Source organism: Antechinus flavipes, chromosome 1 (assembly GCF_016432865.1).
Source record: "Antechinus flavipes isolate AdamAnt ecotype Samford, QLD, Australia chromosome 1, AdamAnt_v2, whole genome shotgun sequence".
Lineage (NCBI taxonomy): Eukaryota > Metazoa > Chordata > Mammalia > Dasyuromorphia > Dasyuridae > Antechinus > Antechinus flavipes.
Window position 1 is genome coordinate 389300074 of NC_067398.1, and position 21479 is coordinate 389321552.

At 33.6% G+C, this 21479-nt stretch overlaps 1 protein-coding gene across 1 annotated transcript in view; it reads left to right on the top strand.

The window, feature by feature from the left end:
* ADAMTS16 (ADAM metallopeptidase with thrombospondin type 1 motif 16) overlaps nt 1-21479 on the top strand; it is a 215537-nt gene that overhangs the window by 89448 nt on the left and 104610 nt on the right. The window contains exons 10-16 of the mRNA XM_051973434.1: nt 1121-1274; nt 6748-6843; nt 13841-13989; nt 15591-15763; nt 18346-18476; nt 19790-19913; nt 20352-20596. Of these exons, the coding sequence (XP_051829394.1) occupies nt 1121-1274; nt 6748-6843; nt 13841-13989; nt 15591-15763; nt 18346-18476; nt 19790-19913; nt 20352-20596 (1072 nt within the window). The remainder of the gene's footprint in view (nt 1-1120; nt 1275-6747; nt 6844-13840; nt 13990-15590; nt 15764-18345; nt 18477-19789; nt 19914-20351; nt 20597-21479) is intronic.

A 21479-nucleotide genomic window follows, 5' to 3' on the forward strand; every position in this document is an offset into this window, starting at 1 on the left:
ATTTTTCTGGCTTTTTTTCACACAAGATTTATGTTGCCTTCCATTATAGTTTCTCTCCTTTATATCCTTATTTAGGACTGATATTGCTTTGAGAAATTTATTAATTTCTATATCTCTCAACCTCACCTCATCAATGCTGACTTGGTTAGTATAACATCTTGGACAGAGTTGACAGTGGATATTTGTTGAATGAGTGAATGAGAAGAAATACTGCATTTCTTCAAAACTTAATACCTTAATGCTAGAAGGAACCTTAGAGGTAATCTAGTCCATTCCTCTCATTTTCCAGATGAAGTAACTATCAACTATGGTGATGTCTTTGCTGAGTTGATTCCTTGCCATCTTAAATAAGTGCTCAGAATTTCTTGGCCAATATATAGACATGTTCAGTTTCACCCCCTTGACACAATGTTCTGGATTTATACTTTATAAAATTCACTGGCTAAGAAGGTGATAATCTGTTTGTATTTGTTTGTTTTTGTTGAGGAGGAAAGTATGAAGGGAATTCACCAGTAGCTTTGACTAGATTGAATCTACATTTTTATTTGCAATTCTGATCAGGAATTGGCCCAGACCTAGAATATTGCTGGCAGAAATTTTTATACAGTTCAGTAAGTGTCTAATGAATGCTGTAAACTATTGTCCAGGTGGCACCAGCACTCTAAGAATCATTGTGAGGAAACTTCCAAGTAAGCAGGCTATGTTTTGACAGGCGCAACATCCACTTCCACATATCCTTTGATTGTTCCTGGCAGAGTATTCTCTTTCTTTGGAGCATGAAACTCCGATTCAGAAGAGGTATCTGTAGTAGGAGCTTCTCACAATAGACAGCTGGTTGCAATTACTTGAGTTCACCTTTCCCCACAATATAGTCAGTACCTAAATTGCTCTTTGGAAGGGGTGAAAGGAATTGCTAATAAATTCAGAATATGTGGATATATATTATAGAGCTGCAGTTAGAAGAAACGTAATTAGTAGGTCTCAAGAGCAGAATAGTTTCTACTACCTATTCAAAGTATCTTTATTCTATTTTATGAGAACAAAAGCAAAACAATGTGTGTATCCTCTGCTAACTACTTCTGTTCAACACATATGGCCCCATTCTTTCTCTTTGTTTTAGCACTGCTCAAGCCATATGCCTTGCTGATCAGCCTAAGCCTGTGAATGAATACAAGTATCCTGAAAAGCTTCCTGGAGAACTGTATGACGCCAACACACAATGCAAGTGGCAATTCGGGGAAAAGGCCAAGCTTTGCATGTTGGACTTCAAAAAGGCAAGAGAGTGTTACTGAATATTTGATTCAATATAATTTATATTATAAGGGGGAAAAATAATTATAATTTACAAGAATTCTTTACTTCATACAATTGATCCATATGTCAAAAGAAGTAAACTCAACAGATATTTATCATCTGTCTTGTACCAGGCCCTGTGCTGGTTACTAGGATACTATGTTAAAAATGCAAACAATCTCTTCCCTCAAGGATCTTACATTCTACTAGATGGAAATAGTATGTATATACACAAAGGCAATATATTGTAGTAAATAGAGCTCTGAATTTGGCTTTGTTAAGTCCTTCATTCTAATTCTGCCTCAAATGTATGTGATTCTAGGCAAGCATTTGATCTGATCCTTTAACTAGAAACACAACATTTGTTCCACTGTATCTACTGTCATTTTAGTATTATTAATTAAATAATGCATTCAAAGTGCTTTACAAAATTTAAAGTACTATTATAAATGAATGTATACAAAAATTCACAAATTAAATAGGGGCAGAAGAGGAAAGGGAACAAACATTTGTTAATTGCTTACTTTTTGTCTGGCATTGTGCTAAATGGTGTACAAATATTGTCTAATTTGATTATGGTGAGGTGGGAGGAAGCATTAAAAAAGAGAGAATCAGGAAAAGCCTGATGGCCTACCGTTGTGGCTCTTGGGCCTTGACTGGAACTAAAAGGAAGAAACAACAATATATGATACAATGTACAGTAGAGAAGGAAACATTTTGACAGGAGATAGGTCTGTGTGTATACTAGTTTTAAAAAAGTGTTTGGCTCTGAGAAGCTGAGACAGCTTTCATCTCAGAACATTTCTTTTTTGCCATATGGAGTCATATTTACTTTTCAACAAAAAAATCTTCTAGTTGTCAGTGAGTCAAGTTACAAAATGGGTTCTATTAAATGCTGAATGAAACTAGCAAAGGTTATTCACAATCCTAAATACATGAATTGTAGTTAGAGAAGGAGGAGAAGAAAGAGGAGGACAAGGAAAAACAAGAGGAAGGAAGGAAGGAAGGAACAAAGGAACGAACGAAGGAACGAAGGAAGGAATTGTACTACAGAAAAGGCAAAGGTTTTTAAATATGCAAGTATTATGAAGCTGGCACAGCTAACAGAGAATAACAAATTCAGAAACATACACAGACACAAAATGCTAAATAGGACTATGGGGAGATGTGCCCACAAGCAATCTCACAGACAAGAGATATGTCAATTATGATGATTACTGATGTACTGTTATCAAATTATTAAAAACTAATGTTTTACAGAACTTCACATGTGATTTCTTAATTGAGGGTGTATATATAGAGAGAACCTATAACTGAAAAATTTTTAAAACAATTATAAAAAATTGTTTTGAATGTAACTAGGGTAATATATTAAATAGTTTTTTTTTAAGTTAAAAAATAAAAAGAAAGAAAATTTAAAAATTTAAAAACAAAAAACTAAATAGACAAATGTGATAGAGCATTCTGATTGTGTATGTGTGTGTGTGTGCACCCACGTGCACATGTGTAGGGAAAAGGGACCAGACCTGTGATTTCACTGGTATAAGGAATTCTCTCATATGAGAAAATTCTCTCTGGCAATATAGATTGGCACCTTCTCTCCAACTTATAGACTTGGAGAATTGCTACAGCAGTAAGAAGTAGAATGATTTAACCAGGTTAATGTGACAAATATCACAGGGAGGACTTGAACTAAGGACTTACTAGTTCTAAGACTACCTCTTTATCTACTATGCCACAATGCTTCTATATATATTTATGTATGTGTTTATGTGGTATGAGTGCAGGTATGCACACACCTGTATATTTCTATCTCTACCCTTATCCCTGGGAGGAACTGCTCTCACTTTTAGTTTGAGGGTGGTGAATAACATGATACATTTGCTCCCATGTCTGAAACTTGATCCCCCAAATTCTACCTACTGAAACTCTTTTGTATTTATCTTAATCCTTTCATAAATTTAATTCAGCAAACATTTACGTGTTTATTCTGGTACAAATAAATGACAAAATTAATCTCTCCCTTAAAGGAACTTGTATTCAACTATAGATACCAAGATTAATTATCATTCTTTTTTTATTGAGATCTTTTGGGGAAAGCAATCCTCCCTTGAATTATGGGGCACAAAAACTGTGCAATATAGTGATTCAGGATGCCCCTTAATTGATTATAGCTTCTAGTTCAGGCCATTTATTAAGGAAGAAATTTCTCAACTGCCAAAAAATCTTCTAAGAATGCTACTATGAGAATAGAATTTGCCAGATTTCTTCCAGAATCAAATTTTTGGTCACTGCAAATGTTCTAGAATACCTACTAAATTGTTCTGTCAACATTGTTTGATGGCCTGACCCTGAAGATTAGGATGTGGAGTACCAAACTTATGTTGATACCTAATGCTCTTGTGCATATTTGCTACACTCGACTATATTCCCTGAAATCTTTACCTTCTAAGTTCCATAGTTTCTGACTCATGATTCCATGTATCTGTCATCCCACATGTAAGCAAGCAAAAGTTTTAATGTCATTTTAACAAAATTAAAGCTATGTGATATCTGGGAGAAAATTGTTTGAGATCTGAATTAATTTTAATTTTCATTCTAATTATCAATAGGTAGCTTTCAGTCATCTTCCACAAGCCTTTTTTTATTTTCTTTATAACTTCTAAAAAGTTAAAAAGGGCTAAATACTAGTTGACTCCAACTTTCTAGTAGTCTAGGACATAACCTTATGATAAGAGAAAGGTTGAAAGAGGGCATTGAGCATATTGACAGACCTTAGTGAAAGGATGAGGTAAAGATAGGTGTGGCAGTTAGGTGATATAGTAGATAGAGAGCTGGTATTGAAATCAAGACTCTTTTTCATGAACTCAAATTTGGTCTACACATTTATTAGGTATGTAGCCTTGAGTACTTAATCCTGTTTCCTCCCAGTTTCCTTATCTGTAAATTGAGCTAGAAAAGAAAATGGTAAATGACATCAGGGCTTTAAAAAAAAAAAAAACCCAAAGGGGATCATGAAGAGTTTGTTAGGCCTGAAACAACTGATCATGAAGAAACGTATACTTTTTTTTCTGTGCTCACTGAGGACAGAGCAGAATACAGTTAAATGGGGGCAGATCAAAATTAGGCATGTGGTAGCTTTTCCAATTTTAACAGATTTCAAGAAAGATTGCTATTACCAAGAGTAGTATGGGGATATTCTTGTGGAGGGTTTTTTTTTTTTTTTTGTCAATGTGAAAGACAATAATCTCTCTAGAAATTGGATAATAAATATTTATAGATTATTTTTAAAGGGGTGATGAATTATTCATTTCATAAAATCCCTTCTAATTTTATAGTTTATGATAGAGCTATAGGATATCCTTTAAACACTTGCCTTGAATACTACAATTCAGAATCCCAGAGAAGTGAGAACTCCCATGATGTAGGAATTGTGGTTATAAACTTAGAATCATAAAATCATAGCTCTTACCTTTTTTATCTAGAACTCTTAGGTCATATTTGTCAGTAGTAAATGAGTAATTTACCTTTATGATATGAATGGATGATTTAATTTCTCCTTTCTGTTAGAATGAAGGCCATAATGGTAATAAAGAGGTAACAACACTTAGTTGAGAGAAAGTCAGCCTCAGAGTTAGAAATACCAGAGTTAAAGTCCCTCCCCAGACTTACAAATCTGATATATGGCAATTGACTTTTCATTCTGAGACTAAGCTTTGGAGCTGATCTGCAAGTATAACGAGAATCCTCACCTGGATCCCCCTATACCAATGATACCAAACTCAAGTAAGGGCCATGTATATCCATGTATATCCATACATAAGGATCCTTTTGGGAACATATATCAATATTATCTATATTATATTGTATTTTTGTAATTTTTATAAAATATTTCCCAATTATATTTTAATCTGATTCTGGCTGGTATTGTGAATTGCTTGCACATGTGGGTGATGCGTTTGATACTTCTTCCCTATACCAATGAAATCATATTTCCAAAGTTTAATATTTATCATCTTCCTATTTTTATTGTTTGAATATTCACAATTCATAAACACATCAAATATTTTAAAAGAATAAGATCTAATTCAAATTTATTCATATCATATATACTAGAGGTGACTCTGTGACACCATAGTGCACAAGGCACTGGGCTTGGCATCAGGAAGTCCTGAGTTCAAATTCAAACTTACTTGAGTAAATGACCTCATTTAAATAACCTCATTTAGTCTATTGTCTCAATATTCTCATTAATTAAATAAAGATAATAATAGCAGCTACTTCCCCAGAGTTATTGTGAGGATCAAATGACATAATAATTGTAAAGGTACTTATCACAATTCCTAGCACATATTAGGTATTATATAAATTTTAGCTACTTATTATCATTGATATGATCATTATTATATCAGTTTCAGATACTATATTTAAGCTTCTCATTGATTAGTATACTGCCTTAGTTTTTCTTGAATTTCTCTTAAATAGATTGCCATCATTCATCACTTTAGATTCTCTCAAGTGCTCTGGGATATACTAATCAATGTCTGGATTCTTTTACTCTTCCCAAATGATTCACAACTTATCTTCAAAAGCAGAATTCTACCTTTAGTCTCTTGCACAGCCACCTTCCTATATCAGTAATATGTGTCATCAGTGTCCTAAACTTACCTATAAAGAGAATACAGAAGTGTATTTCTGCCCAGAAAGTTCTTCTAGCAAGACATTTGTCATTTTCTATCACTAGAGTATGAGTCCTACACATTCAAACCCCATGAAGAGAGAGCTCTGTTTATCTCTCCGTGTTATATCAGTCTGTAGTCATCTCTGGTGAGAAACTGAGCTCTCTGTCTGTTCATTGGAGGGAAGTGCAGGCTGCTGTTTTCATTCCAGCAAATCTGGGGCCAAATTCCTTGTGTCTTTAATTTGTCATTGTCATTTTGGCTAAGAATTCTGTCTTCCATCACAGTGTTAGTTAATATAAGGAAGGGACTCCCAGAGGCAGAAAAACTGAGGTTGGTAATAACAAGATCAGTAACAATTTAACACGCTTACCATTGTAGCTGTTGTACCACAGAGGGAGGAGGGAGTATTTTTGGCACCAGATGAAACATGGTAGTGAATAGTGAGATAGTTTCTTTTCATTCTAATACTGCTCAGATATCCTTGTGAAGTCTCTTAAAATAATGAAGCTTGCTTTCCTTTTGAGTTGAGCCATAGATGGTACAAATAGCTCTAGTATTATGAGAATTGGGTGCCAATGTTAAGACATTAAAAGTTTATCTTATTAATGCTTACAAGTTCAAGAAAACTATTTTATAAATGGAGTATAAAGAGGTAGTGATTATATGAATGAGTTTTTGGAAGCTATATTGTATGCATGATATTACAAAACTAGAAAGTAACAGAGCTGGTTGTTTTGCTAGTGGTCTTCTAATCTTTCATTTTCCCCTTTAGGATATATGTAAAGCATTGTGGTGCCATAGAATTGGAAGAAAATGTGAGACAAAATTTATGCCAGCTGCAGAAGGCACTATTTGTGGTCATGACATGGTAAGAATAATTAATTGCCAAATAGTATTGAGTCATGATATATATGGGTTTTGTTCCACTGTCCTTACTTCTCCAAAATTACATTAGGATGTAGATGATTTTCTTCTCTTCCTTTTTACTCTACATATATCTTATGCCTTTCTGTCAATCCCATCTCTGCTCCCATTACAAACACCCAGAAGTAGTGTGTAAATCTTTTCAGTCTTGTATTGAAACTATCATACAACCATGGATTCAGAACTGGAGGGGATCCAAGAAGACATTCAGTTCAAATCCATGATTTTACAGACAAGGAAACTTAGGTCTTCCTGACTCCAAGTCCAACACTCTAATCACTAACCTTTAAGGTATCTTGCTATCACTCACTAATATTTTACTTCCACATCCATGAATTCTGGAAGTCCTCTATCTGCCCATATCACTTCATCTTTCCCTCTACTTTTCAACATCTAACCATTTTTCTTTGTTAAGTGATAGTAACCTTCAGTCTCTCAGTTTGTTCCCAAGATATCACCCTTGCACTTATTTTACTTTTTCTTCTGAGATCAGTGTTCTTATCCATTGTGCCCATCTAGCTGTTGCAAACCCCAATTTTGGATTACACCTTCTGCCACTTTCTCCCCTATTTCTATGTTACTGAACAGTGGCAAAGAAAATCACCATATCATGTTGATGGGTTCACTACAAATTTACATTATATAATCTCAGTTGTGCTTTCACAGCAGCAAGATAATTCTTTTACTTTCTTGATCCCATTCGCTCACTTGCCAAAGTAGCTATTCCAAGCCTTTCAGTCTTTCTCAAGTCTCCCATAATATTTCCTCTCCTTCTCTTTCAGGTAAGTATTTGCCCAAACTTAACAGAAAAAAAGGAATAAAGAAAAAAGAGGAAAAAATGGAGCCATTTACCATATAGTCCATCTTCTTTTCTCTGTCATCTCATAAAACTTAGACATCTTCCTTCACTATCTCCACTTTCACTCTTTTTATACATAAAGGAGTGACTTTGTCTTTTCCAAGAATATCTTCTACATGTATCTGTTCTTAAGATCTCTATCTCTCTGTCTCTGTTTCTTTTGTGTTCTCTGTGTCTCTGTTTCTGTGTGTCTTTCTGTCTCTGTCTCTCTCATTTTTTTCTGGCTCCTTCCTCATTGTCTACAAGCAAGCTCATAATCCCCACCTACCCCTGCTAGCTATCATCTTGCATTTCTTTTCTCTTTCCCAGCTAAAGATGGAAAAAAGTCTACAATCAGGGCATCACTTGTTCTTTCATCTCTAGGCCTTCTGCAAGCTGCCTGCTGTCCTTTTTGTTAAACTGAAGCTAGAACCTCTAAAGTCACCATAGATCCCTTAATCACCAAATACAATGACCCTTTCTGATTTCTCATCCTTTTAAACTTTCCTTTAGCCTTTAACACTGTGAGTCTCCCTGGATGTGCTCTTCTGGATATGCTCTCTTTTCTAAGGTTTCCTGGTTGCTCTCTCTTGGGTATCTCCTTTTTAATCTCCTTTTTTTGGTACTTCTTATAAATCATACCCATTAATCATGGGTTTCATGGACCCTTTTTTCTTATTCCTCTGTATTGTTTTTCACTCTGAACTCATCAACTTCCATGAATTCAATTTTTATCTCTATACACATTATTCACATATCTATGTGGCCAGCCTTAATCTCTCCTGACCTAGTCTTTCAGCACTAATTTGAACTAGATTTCTCATAGACACTGAACCTAAATGTGTCCAAAGTAGATCTCATTATCTTTCCTCCTGAAATACTTCACTCTTCCAAGATTTCCTATTATTGCCAGTGATACACTCGGCCTCCCAATTAGTCATGCTCACAATGTGGGTATCATTTCCACCTTCTCTCACACTCATTTCATATATCTAATATTTGTCACATCTAGACTATTGTATTAACCTCCCTGATCCAATCATAAGTTGTCTTATGCTGTCAGTTATTCCCCTAAAGTATAGGTTTGACCATGTGGCAACCCCCTCATTAAATGCTAGTAATTCCTATTATCTTCAGAATAAAATATAAAGTTCTGCCCCTCACTTAAAGACCTTTTCAATCTTTCCTTCATTCTATCTTTTAGTCTTCTTACATTTTCTTTCTCTTGACATACTCTACGGTCTAGTGACACTGATAAAATTTATATGGCTAACACATGACTTTTTATCTCCTAATTTCATGCCCACCCCTCACATGTGTAATGGTTTCTCATACAGTATTGGTTTCTTTCAAGATTCAACTTAGACCAAACCTTCTGTATAAATGGAACAGGGGCATGTTCCATTTATCTGAATGTACTTGTATATACACATATACTGAGGATATATGTATATGTGTGTGTATGTATATGCATATTTATATGTATGTTTTCTCTCCATTTAGAATATCCAAAGCCCCTTGAGGGCAGGGATGATTCTTTTGTCTTTGTATCCTCAGTACTTAACATCATGACTAGAACACAGTAAAGGCTTATTAAGTTCTTGTTGACTGATTGATTTTAATTATCTTAATTAATAAATGATAAATGGAATTTATCATTTCAAGATAGAGTTTGCAATCAATGAATCAATGTGAATTGAGTATGTTCTGCTGAATATTTATCAGGCAGCCAATGAAAATTCTACTTTTGTAAGTTTAAAAAGAAAAAGAAAATATTAAAGTTCTGACTTTGTCATGAGAGAATAGTTGCATTCAATAGTACTCAATCTCTAGAGCATAAAGATTGAAAGCTAATCCTGTCACTTCACTGCATATAGATGGATAAGCAGCAAAAAGCAAAAGAACTTGAGAGAAAATTCTCGAGCTAGATGATAAAATGAATTTCTATATGATACATAGATGAAGTAGTCATATTATAAAATATTACTCTTGCTATTGAGTCCTAAAAACCGAACTCTGACCATCACAAAAGAATACATTCTTGCCCCTCTTTTAAATATATTTTCATTTCAAAACGAGACTATCCATGAAGGCTACCCAACCCAAAACACTGAAGTAAAGCTAGTAGCCCTTTGTGAGTTTCTTTGGTTACATTTTTTTTTTGAGTGATGTTAGCTTTAAATTTGAAAAAAAAAAATAAGTATTTGAACTATTAGATTCAAGCTCCCAAGCATGTAACTATCACATCCTGTGCAAGGTTACTGAAGACAGATATGAACATCAAAGATATATGCTTTTAGGTTTCATGATTACAATGATGATTGACAGGCAGAAACGAAGAGAAGCACTCTCGTCCAAGAATAATATGTGAGAGTAATTAATCCCAAGTAGGTTAAGTTTAGTGTAAATTAACTGTCATCTACTTTATGTTTGTTAACTCCTTTAACTCAACAGCTTATAGGACTGTATGTGTGAATACAATTCTTTCTTGTGAAGCTGACAGTCTTAAATGATTTAATCCAAAATGAAAATAACAAATTGAATACATGTCACTTGTGGTTTCTTTTGAATACCAACTCTATATGACTGATACTTGGAAAATTCTAATGGAAGGAGAAAGTGAATAACTTGCCTTTGTTTTTAGCTGGATAGTATTCCTGCCCTTACTAAATGACTAGGTTTTATTTTTCAAAGTATAATTTTACAGAAAGGTGAGCACTTCTTGGGTGGCTCACAGACTTTCCCTTTGAGCTCACGAATCATTATTCATCTCAGGCTTGTAGTTGTAGTGCTTTGTTGTTGTTGTTGTTTTTCCTTCAATTGGTAATTTTACTGCTCCAATCATCTGCCTATAGTTAAAGTATAATTATAATAGTGATCCCAAGGGCAACACAGATACTCAGTGAAATTACATTGATCTTTGGGGCACAGAATAAGACTAATTTCTTGATATTATAGGAACTTTTAATTCCTGGGAGTAATGCACATTCTGAAGTATATCTCAAGTATTAATTTCCTCTATATCATCTGTACACCTAGAACCATTTGATCTGGATTTATATTTTAAGCAATCAGGGAGAAAAAAAATCTGTATTTCAACAAAATATTGCAACTGAATAACTTTGGGCAGTGGGGTAAAGATAATTTAATGAATCAGTGTATCAAAAAATGTGTGGAATATTCGATAAATAAATATTGAGGACTGATTTATAATTTAACCTGCAATTCTTCAGAAATGAAGGATTATAATTACCTTCATGTTCATTCATTCAAGAAATATTTATGCCTGCTATGTACATAATATCATGGTAGATACTAAGAATAAATGCTTTGGTCACCCTTGTTGATAATAGGATGTAAATATTTAGTGCTTCAAATGATCTCTTTTAGTCTCATGTTGATATTCTGTTTATTAGTTATAGAAATGACTCCAGGTTCTTAAAGTTGTATCAGTGAAATGCAATCTTGAGAAAAACCTTGTATGCCCAAAAGACTTTTTTAAACTCTTATTAACTGACTGAGCCTGTTGTCTAGCTAAGTATAGAGATGCTTACCACATGTGGGTTGGTCACTAAATGACAAATTCTTTGGTCATGGCAACCTATTAAATGGTAATATGAGGAAATAAGTCAGAGCCTGAACTAGTAATTTTTATATCATAAAAATTGAGAAGCAAAATAGCTCATTTTGGATCTAAGTGGGAAGCAAAGATCTTCCAAAAGAGCTACAATATAGTCTGGCCCTCAAAAAATGGGTAGAATTTATATAAATCCAAAACTGAAGAAGGAAAAAAGTATACATTTCTAAGATAAGAAAAGCCACAGATCAGGAATACAAATGAAGGATGGTTTGGATGATTGGTTCAGCTTCAATTGAAAAAGGGAGTACATATAGAGAAATAAAAACAGATAAGGTCTTGAAAGAAAGGTTAAGGAATCTGTGCTTTTAAGCTGTAATTAATAAAGAACTAAATTTTTCTGAAAATGGAATGACCAAGTTGAGTTTTAAGGAAATGTATCTAACAAAGTGATCAGGATAGATTTGAGTCAAGATAAGATGGGGAAGGCTTAACATTTCAATTAGAGTGAGAATGGAAAGGATATTAAGAAGGAAGAATAGATAGGCTATTAGGGCTAATGTAGAAGCTTAAAGAAGTACTGGGTGATGATAAAAAAATAAGCTTTAAGTTTTGAACCTGATCAGGAAAATTTGAAAAAAACCCAGCATATTTGGGATAAGAAGAGGGAGAACAATAGCAGGGATTCAATTAGAGAAGTAAAGCTGCTCTAGAACCACAGAAGGAACTCAGAGAAGAGGTTGAAACCAGTGTTAAAGTTTGAAGAGTTCATAGAGGAGGGAGCTAAAGCCATGTTAAATATCTCATAGGAGGAAATTGCAGAAAGAAAGGAGAAAAGTCAAGTATGGTGGTACCTGGCTATAATTACTGGCATTGGGGAGGCTGAGGCTAATGGATCTTTGCGTTCAGGAGTTTTAAAACTGTAGTCTGGTAGATTGAACAGGTGTTCACAATCAGTTCAAAATTAATTGGTCAACTGCTGGTAGTTGAGATTGGGATGGAGACCTACCAAGAGAAAGGGATAGGAGGAGAATAAGAGAGCAGAGGGAGAGGGAGGACAGGGAACAGCCAGGAAGTCAGAAGAAACAGAATAGTGTGATGTCTTGGAATTGAAGGAAATTTTAATTTTTAAGAAGGCATACATCACAGAGAAGGCTTTCCTAAATCAAAGTTCTCTTGTTTTACACAATCTCTGCCAAGCTTTATTTGAAATATTTCAGTCACTTTAATTAAGGTTCACTTCTGGCTTTTGAAAAAAGAATGAGAAAGACTTTGCTCACAATAATGAGATGCCTTAAAATCAAAGTTATTTCTGTTTTTTCAAGTATTTTGGATTATATTTTCCTTAGAAAGAAATTGCTTTCTTTTTAAATATGAATTAGGAGAAGCAGCTACCTTAGGGATAGCAAGACCATGCCAGGTGTAAGGCAAGACTATGGAGTATCCCCTTCCCTTTTTGACACCTTGCCAGACCTCAGACAAACTGATAAGAGATATTAATATTGCCAGAAAAAGTCAAAAGTTTCCTAGGCACCAGTGAAGTAAATTTTAAATCCTAAAGATCACCTATAAATAACAGAAATAAAAAAATTACATATATCTTACTGGGACTTGAGATTATCATTCAATTCTTTTACAAAAATAACATTGATAATATCTCAAGTGGTGTTTGGGGACAAATGAAATTCTATCTGAATTGTTTTATCTTCTGGAAAAACTGCGTGACCTTGGACATGCCAAGAGCTAATAACTTGGAGGCACAGAGACCAGGTGTTTTAAAATGAAAGCATAAAGCAGTGGCCTATAATTACAAGGTGGTGAACCATATGGTTAGAATTTTCCACTTGAGATTGAGCTTTTACCTAAAACAAGATATAAAAAAGCCTTGTAATTCCCCTACCTAAATTTACAATAGAGGTTACAGTTCACTGTATTGAAAGTTGAGAAAGCAGGTGCTGTGGTTTAGTGTGTGTGTTTCTCTGTTTCACCCCTTGAGAAGAATAAATGGATTCAATCCAAGTTATATCGGTGCTGCTAAGCTATCTGAAAAGCAATTTTCTAATATATATTTTACACCTATTTTCTTGTAGTATTGAACCAGAATTTGTAAAAAGCTGATAGCTTTAAAACAATGACTATTTGCTAATATTTTTATAGTGCTCCTACACCTGACACTGTGCTCAGTGTTTTAGCATTATTATATAGTTCAAATTAACCCTGGGAGCTAGGTACTATTTTCAAATTTTCAAATGAGGAAAATGAGACCAACAGATGTTGTTACTTACCCAGGGCCATTCAGCCAGTCAGATTTTAACTTAGGCCTTTCTGACTACAAGCTTGGTGCTTTTTAAACTCTGATCATTTAAAAGTTCTTTGCTATAAACTCCTTGGGAGTAGAGGTCTCTATATTATGTGTTATGCTAACTATAGTAACTACTACTAGGCTGATGATTAAAGGCACTTAAATAGATGTTTCTAGTAATAATACAAGGGGAAAATACCATGCTGAAGTCTTTAATTTTGCAGTGGTGCCGTGGTGGTCAATGTGTGAAATATGGTGATGAAGGTCCAAAACCAACCCATGGACACTGGTCAGATTGGTCTAGTTGGTCTCCTTGTTCTAGGACATGTGGAGGAGGAATATCTCACAGAGATCGTCACTGTACTAATCCAAGGTAAATAATTTTTTTATTCTTCCTTCAAAATTTGAAATGTTTGCTGTTTCTGATTTTAAAATATTTGAATATTCTCTTATCTCAGAGACATAGTTGAGTTCTTGCCAGAAGAATGAAGTAACTAATTTTTCCTAATGTGTGTTTTGTTCATTAGCACACAATTCCTTATTGTGGATCATAGTTGATTAAAAAATATTTATGAAATATTGACTGTACATTAAATAAAAAATGACCCACTCACTCAGAATAAATACCTATTGATTGGACCAAAAAATCCAAATGTTACATCTGGTCAGTGCTCAGTTCTATGAGATTGCAATGAATATTTTGCAAGTCAGTAACATTCAGATAAAAATTATATTAATATTTGCCTAGAATCATAGCAGTATATAAACCAGAATGCTGCCAATAAACCATAAATGGTTGACTAATTTTCTCCAAAAGTTCTAATTTGCAAGGCATATAGTTAATTCCAATGTTTTGTTTTTTTTTTTAATTTAGTTTAGTTAGGGATTTTTTCAAAGAGGAAATGCAAAAAGGAATGATGAGATATCTTCTTTGTGCTGATATGCCAACTGCTCTCATGCAGTCTTTTACACTTTTTAAATTAATAAAATACAGGTTTCAAAAAATACTCCCTTCCCTCCTAATTATGCCTATATGGGATTATAGAGAGGAACACAGAAATAAAATTAATACATAACAATCAAATTAGCTCTTTTCTATGATTAAAATGTGCAGGCTTATGAAGACTTTAATTTTGTGTGAGGATGGGGGGAAGGGAGTATATTTACTAATCTAATCTGTATTCTAAGAAATAACTTCATTGTTTCACATCCTTTTCTTTAGTACTAAAGTTTAATAAATAACCCTCAGGAAAAATATTATTTATAATTACACTAATACTTGGTGATCATTATAAACAGACTCACTACTTATGCTTTACTCTGGGTTCATGTTTACAATATTTCCAAATTCTATGAACAAAGAAAGAAATAATGTTTTATCTGGTTTTTAAACCAGAATTATTCTTATTTTTAAGGCCTCAAATCAATTATTGCCTTTCTTTTTCAGTTCCTTGTACAAGCAAGAAATCAGTAGATAGAAGGCTAGCCTTGGAAGTGGGAAGATTTGGGCTGAAATCCTATGCCTGACATGAATTAGATTTATAACCAAGGGCAAGTCATTTCATATATTAGTCCCCAGTCAACTGTATAATTGGCAATGCAGCAAATAAGTAGATACATATGCAAGGGCAGGGAGGAGAAAGAAAAGGAAATTGCAACCTTGAAATATTCTCAAATCAAAAATTATAAGCCTTGCTATGTATTGCTCTACACACATATGCATCCCTCATCCTCACACAAAAAATACCTCTCACAGAAAAGGTGCTTGGTGTCAAACAACTATTATTTGTATAAAACCTTTATTTCACTTTCAAAAATAAAGACTTTAGTCATTTCATCAGTTCTGACATTCCATTAGCCCTTTTCTTGAGGAATATAGTTACTGAAGCATATTTGTAATTATGGAAAAAAATGTACAAATCGATATTCAACCTATCAACATATTTTTAAAGGATTATTAAACATGTATTTCAGGCCATCACATGGAGGAAAATTTTGTGAGGGTTCTACCCGGACACTCAAACTTTGTAACAGTCAGAGCTGTCCCCAGAATAGCATTGACTTTAGGACCATCCAGTGTGCTGAGTACAACAGCAAGCAATTTCGAGGATGGTACTACAAGTGGAAGCCTTACACTCAAGTAGAAGGTAAATTTCAAAGCAAGCATTGATAGTAATTATATTCTATATCACCATCCTTTTATGTTTGAATATAACACTATCTATGACCCTGCTATTGAGTAATAACTCAGAAAGACTCTTTGCTTTCCACCTGGTGTCAATGATAGCAGTCTCAGTGTGGATCATTTCATTTTGCTCAACTCCAAAACCATCCACTATATTCCTAACCTCATCCTGCAAAAGAAGTCCTGAATGGAAGATTGTATGTAGGTAAAGGAAACATTCTTCATGACTAGTGGGAAAACAGTTCCTGGAGCTGTCCAAATCAATGATGGGCATATTACCCATGTTGATGATAGAAGGATAAGCTTTTGTCTGAAGGACCAAAGATATTGTTATAATTATTCTTGTACTTCTGGTCAAGAACAATTTAGGCAAATTAGCAGAGTGAAATGTTACTATGCAGATATTTTCTTTAATCTGATTTTTAAAATACTATGATGTAGTGTTTGGAGTTTCTCAATGTGTAGATATAAGTCAAGTTGCCTATTTTTAGCTTTTACAGGAATGAGCCTATAGAAACAAATAGGAGTGTGTGTTCATGAAGGACTAGTACCTCTAGTGTGAAAGCTGCCATATCCTTTGCAGGGCTGCTTTCCATCTTTGGTATCCATCTGACCCACCAATCTCTCTTGTGACTCCAAGAAGCTGTAGCAGCACAACCACCACACTCTAGTAAGCCATTTTGCTAGACAGGCTACACCAGGTTGAGGGTAACCAAAGTTTTTTAAACCTTATGGTTAGTTAGGGATTATCTAACCCAAGGAAGCAAATTAGACTTCCCCTGATAGAATGGGTGAATAAGAACAATTTCATCTAATGGCCATGGACGCAGGTGAAACAGGTATTGTGGAGTTCTTAGAGCTTGGTTAGACATGGAAGACACCTGGGTCATCCACTGCGTCTTGAGTCATCACCAGGTATCTTAAAGGAGAGAGTGAGGCTGATGACTTCCTGCAACTCTACCTCACTTAAATTCAATTTACATATGAATCAAAAGATATCACTTCTGGGGGCAGTTAGGTTGCACAGTGGATAGAGTACCAGTCCTGAAGTCAGGAGGACCTGAGTTCAAATCTGTCCTCAGACACTTAAACACTTCCTAGCTGTGTGACCCTGAGCAAGTCACTTAACCCCAATTGCCTCAGGGGAAAAAAAAAGACATCACTCCTGCCATTATTATGAAATAATAAAACAAAATTAGCAGCAGGCATGCAGGAATTTCATTGAAGAAGAAATTCCAAAGTATATATGATCTGAAACCTATTACATAGAAAAAAGGTATTATTGTGACAAGGACACAAATAACAAGCAATACTTAGCAGCTATTTATTTAATGTTTGTTCAATTGAATGGAATTAAATTGGTCCTGCAAAACCAGTTATTTATTTTTATTTGAACAGTTTATGGAATTTTCCATACAGTTCAAGTTTCTAATTAGAACAAGTATTCAAAGAAAAATTGAAACAAAGAAATTCTCTAAATCATCCTTTTTTTTGTCTTCAAACCAAAATTATGTGGTGATTGTGTAACAACTGGAGAAATGGTAGAAAAAATTCTGGCCTGGAGCACGATGAGGTAGGAGGCTTGGCTTTTAGCCTGAGCTTGGCCATTAACTGCTTGTGTGATCTTGAGCAGGTCACTTAACCTTTCTAGGAGTGACTGAAATTCTTCATTTGAAAAGTAAAAGGATTAAGCCAGATGAACTTTGAGCCCCTATCTAACTCAAAAGTGCTATAATTCTATGATAATCAACTCTGTTTTTTTTTAAATCCTTTCCCCATAGTAACATAGTCTGTCTTTAATATTCACACAAATCCTAGTATATTCCAACTCTTACATTTGCAAGGAACGTACATGGATCTTAATACTGAATCCTGTGGGAATTTTTTAGACAGCATTGAGTAATGGCCAAATGTTCTCTTATATTTACTGAGGACAGTACAAGAGGAAATAGATTTATAATAGAACTGATTTTGACTATGCAAGTTGTTAAAATATTGAAATGTATTCACCCAAGAAAGTTGTAGACTTTCCTTGCAAGTCTTTAAAATGTGATAGTACTCATGTTCTCCATATGCCAGTATATTTTCCCTTCTCAAATCCAAGTCTGTATAAAATACTATACTCTGGAGTTTTCATCCGCATATTTTTCCTTTTATCAGTATAAAAGCACCTTCTATCTAATTTTGTGCACGGATTATGAAAAAGCTCCATGGTTTTTTCAAGTGATATTTCATTTTTCATTTTTGAATGAATATTCCTAATTTTTGGCAGAGATTCTTATAGGGAGATAAAAGTGAATACTAGTAAGTAAAGAGAATGTCACAACATTTTACTTAGTCTAATGAAGTTGTAAGGAAAAGGAAAATATTGTGAATTTTGGTTACTTGAAGACATTTTTATAATGAATTACTAGGGTTATTTCCTAGAAATTGTGGACATTTTCTCAATTTAAGAAATTACCTCCAGCTCAAATTTCAGAGAAATAATTATAGGTAAAGTAAAGTGTCTTTCTTGTTTGTATTTTTCTCTTCTTTTTTTTTAAGATCAGGACTTATGCAAACTCTACTGTATCGCAGAAGGATTTGATTTCTTCTTTTCTTTGTCAAATAAAGTCAAAGATGGAACACCATGTTCAGAGGACACCCGTAATGTGTGTATAGATGGGATATGTGAGGTAATAATAATGAAAAGGTATTCTACTCTTGACTTAGTGACTCTTTCACAATGCCATTTCAAATACTAGAACTGCAAGCAATAACACTCAGTTGTTAACTTCTAAGTACTAGTTTTAAATGTAGGAGAGGGAGGTCAAAAGTATTAGGTTACTCTCCCAGATCTATCATCAAATACTATTGTGTCATTGGGTAATTGCACAGAAAATCTCAGTCTTTGTTTTGGTCTTAGAAAACTGGGAAAGTTGGGGCTAAATAATCTATTGTCTTCCAGATCTAAAATTTCATAATTTATAGATGTTTTCTGTTTTCTCATTTCAAATTGATTAGGTATATGTTATTCCTTTTAGATCTATTAAATTATTTCATGACATTTTTCTTGTCTTTGATTATATGGTAAATTGCAAAGAAACATGGTATGAAGGATAGTAAAAGATTTGTGAAAAAAAGGAACTTTTCAGAAAATGATACATTTCACCACATTGATGAGAATTATTTTCATGTAGAATCTAATATTTCTCTATATACCGTTATATAAAATAGTACTATTATCATATGTGAAATAAATTCTAGCCAATGTTCTAGTTGATATTCCATGGGCCTAATCTTCTTCCCATGTCCCTGCAACAATGCATAATTATAAGAATTGACTTAGGATTTCAGATAATGTTTATATGTGGCAAATTTTATAGTGATAATGTGGATCTTAAAATTTTAGGTTTTGAATATTCATTTATCTGGATATAAGTTGTCACTTCTGTGTACCATCCATTTAATATATGCTTTTTTAATCATTTGATTATACAATATAATTTTATTAATATTTTATACAAGAAAGAGTTTGTTTTCATGATTTTTATGAACTCCTTGAGAGCAGGAACTATTTTTTCTTTTCTTATTATTTTGTTTTGTTTTATTCCTTTATTATCTAGCGTAGTATCTATGCTTAATAAATGTTTATTGACTTAAATTGAATATAATTGAACTTCTATTCAACTTCTATGAGGCAGCATAATATAGCATGACTAGCATGATATACTGGGATTCAAGATAGACCTGGCTTCATATCTTACTCTTGATACTTACTAGCTGTGTGACCATGGGCAGGCCATCTTATTCTTCAAAGCCTTGTTAATAAAACGGAAAGATAATAATAATACACCTAGTATCTAGGAAGTTTTTTTTTGTTGTTGTTGTTGTTGTTGTTTTAAAGATGGAATGAAACAATGTTTAAGGTACTTTATAACATTAAAACACCATATAAATGGCAATTCTTCTGCATTTTGCAAATAATACATGATCTCATGTTTTCCAGACAGTTGGTTGTGATCATGTCCTTGGTTCTAGTGCCACTGAAGACTCTTGTGGGGTGTGCAAAGGAAATAATTCGAGTTGCAGACTTTATAAAGGTCATTATGCTAAACACCACTACACAAACCGTGAGTATTTTATAGCTGCTCCCTAGGTTTTCTGGGAGTTTTAAGTTAGAACTACATTGGGGGATGGACTTGAAATGAATGTGAAAGCAGGAGGGGGTCTCAAGTTTCAACAAGATTGTATATATTTTTTTCATTTCCTGCTTTAGATAATGGCTCTCAAATTTTTATTTTGATTTAAAAAAAAAAAAGACTGGTTGCTAGGCTATTTGAATAAATGTGGCTTGTAGGAATAGTCAAAATTATAACAGCTGTGCTCCAATTTTTTAAAAAGTGATTCATAGTTCTAAAGTAAATGATAGCCAAAACAGATATTCATTCTGATTTTAATGTGGATAGGTCTCTATGCTCAGGTCTGAGCTGCAAAGAACAAAAATACTTCGGTCTTTGTCCTAGCAGTTTTATATAAAACACTATATGTTTCTATTTCTTTTCATCTAGAGTACTATCAGATAGTCACTATTCCTGCTGGTGCCCGGAGTATTAATATATATGAAATGAATATATCTACCTCCTATATTGCTGTGCGTAATACCCTCAAAAGATATTATCTGAATGGTTACTGGACAGTGGACTGGCCTGGCCGATACAAGTTTTCTGGTACTGTCTTTGATTACAGACGGTCATACAATCAACCAGAGACTTTAACCTCCCCTGGACCAACCAATGAAACCTTAATTGTAGAGGTAATATCTTGTGTTATGACTTGGATATATAGAACTAGAGGGTATGAAGGGTAGATGGAAACAATGCATTTCTTGGATAAATTACTCTCTTTTTTATTTGATATCATATCTACTGACACACACTCACACACACACACACATATATATATATATATAATTATATAACTATATATATAACTATACACATATACATATGTGTATACATATGTATTTATACATATATGATTATATACATATATTACATTGTATATAACTATACATATATACATATATGTATACATATATAATTATATAATAATTATATACATATATAATATATGTGTGAGTGTGTGTTTATATATACATATAATATATGTAATTATACATATATACATGTATACATAAATAATCTACATATGTATACATATATACATATATAATTATATGATAATTATATATATATATATAATATATGTGTGAGTGTGTGTGTGTATGTGTGTATGCTTAATATACTTACTGGGCAGATTTCACAGGAAAACATAATTTGTCATACAGTTGTTCTGAAATGTGCTCCTCTGTTGAACTAGTTAAAATTTGATATAGCACAACCCTGTGTGTGGCCAAAGAATTTTACAATCACACAGAAACCATTTTAAGTAGAATTGATAACAACTAAAAAAAAAAAAGTCTAAATCCAATAAAACCAATGTGTAGTTCTATATTGGCAAATTTTTTGTGGTTTGTAATCATGTTTGTGGCAAATCTGATTTTCTGTCCAATGTTGTCTTCCTCTGGAGGGACAGGATTTGGAAGAGAGAGGGCAGTAGCTACTCTCTGTTTTTCTATTTCTTCATTTTCTTTTCTTTACTTCTATCAATATAGAATAAAGACAAAATAGCTATAT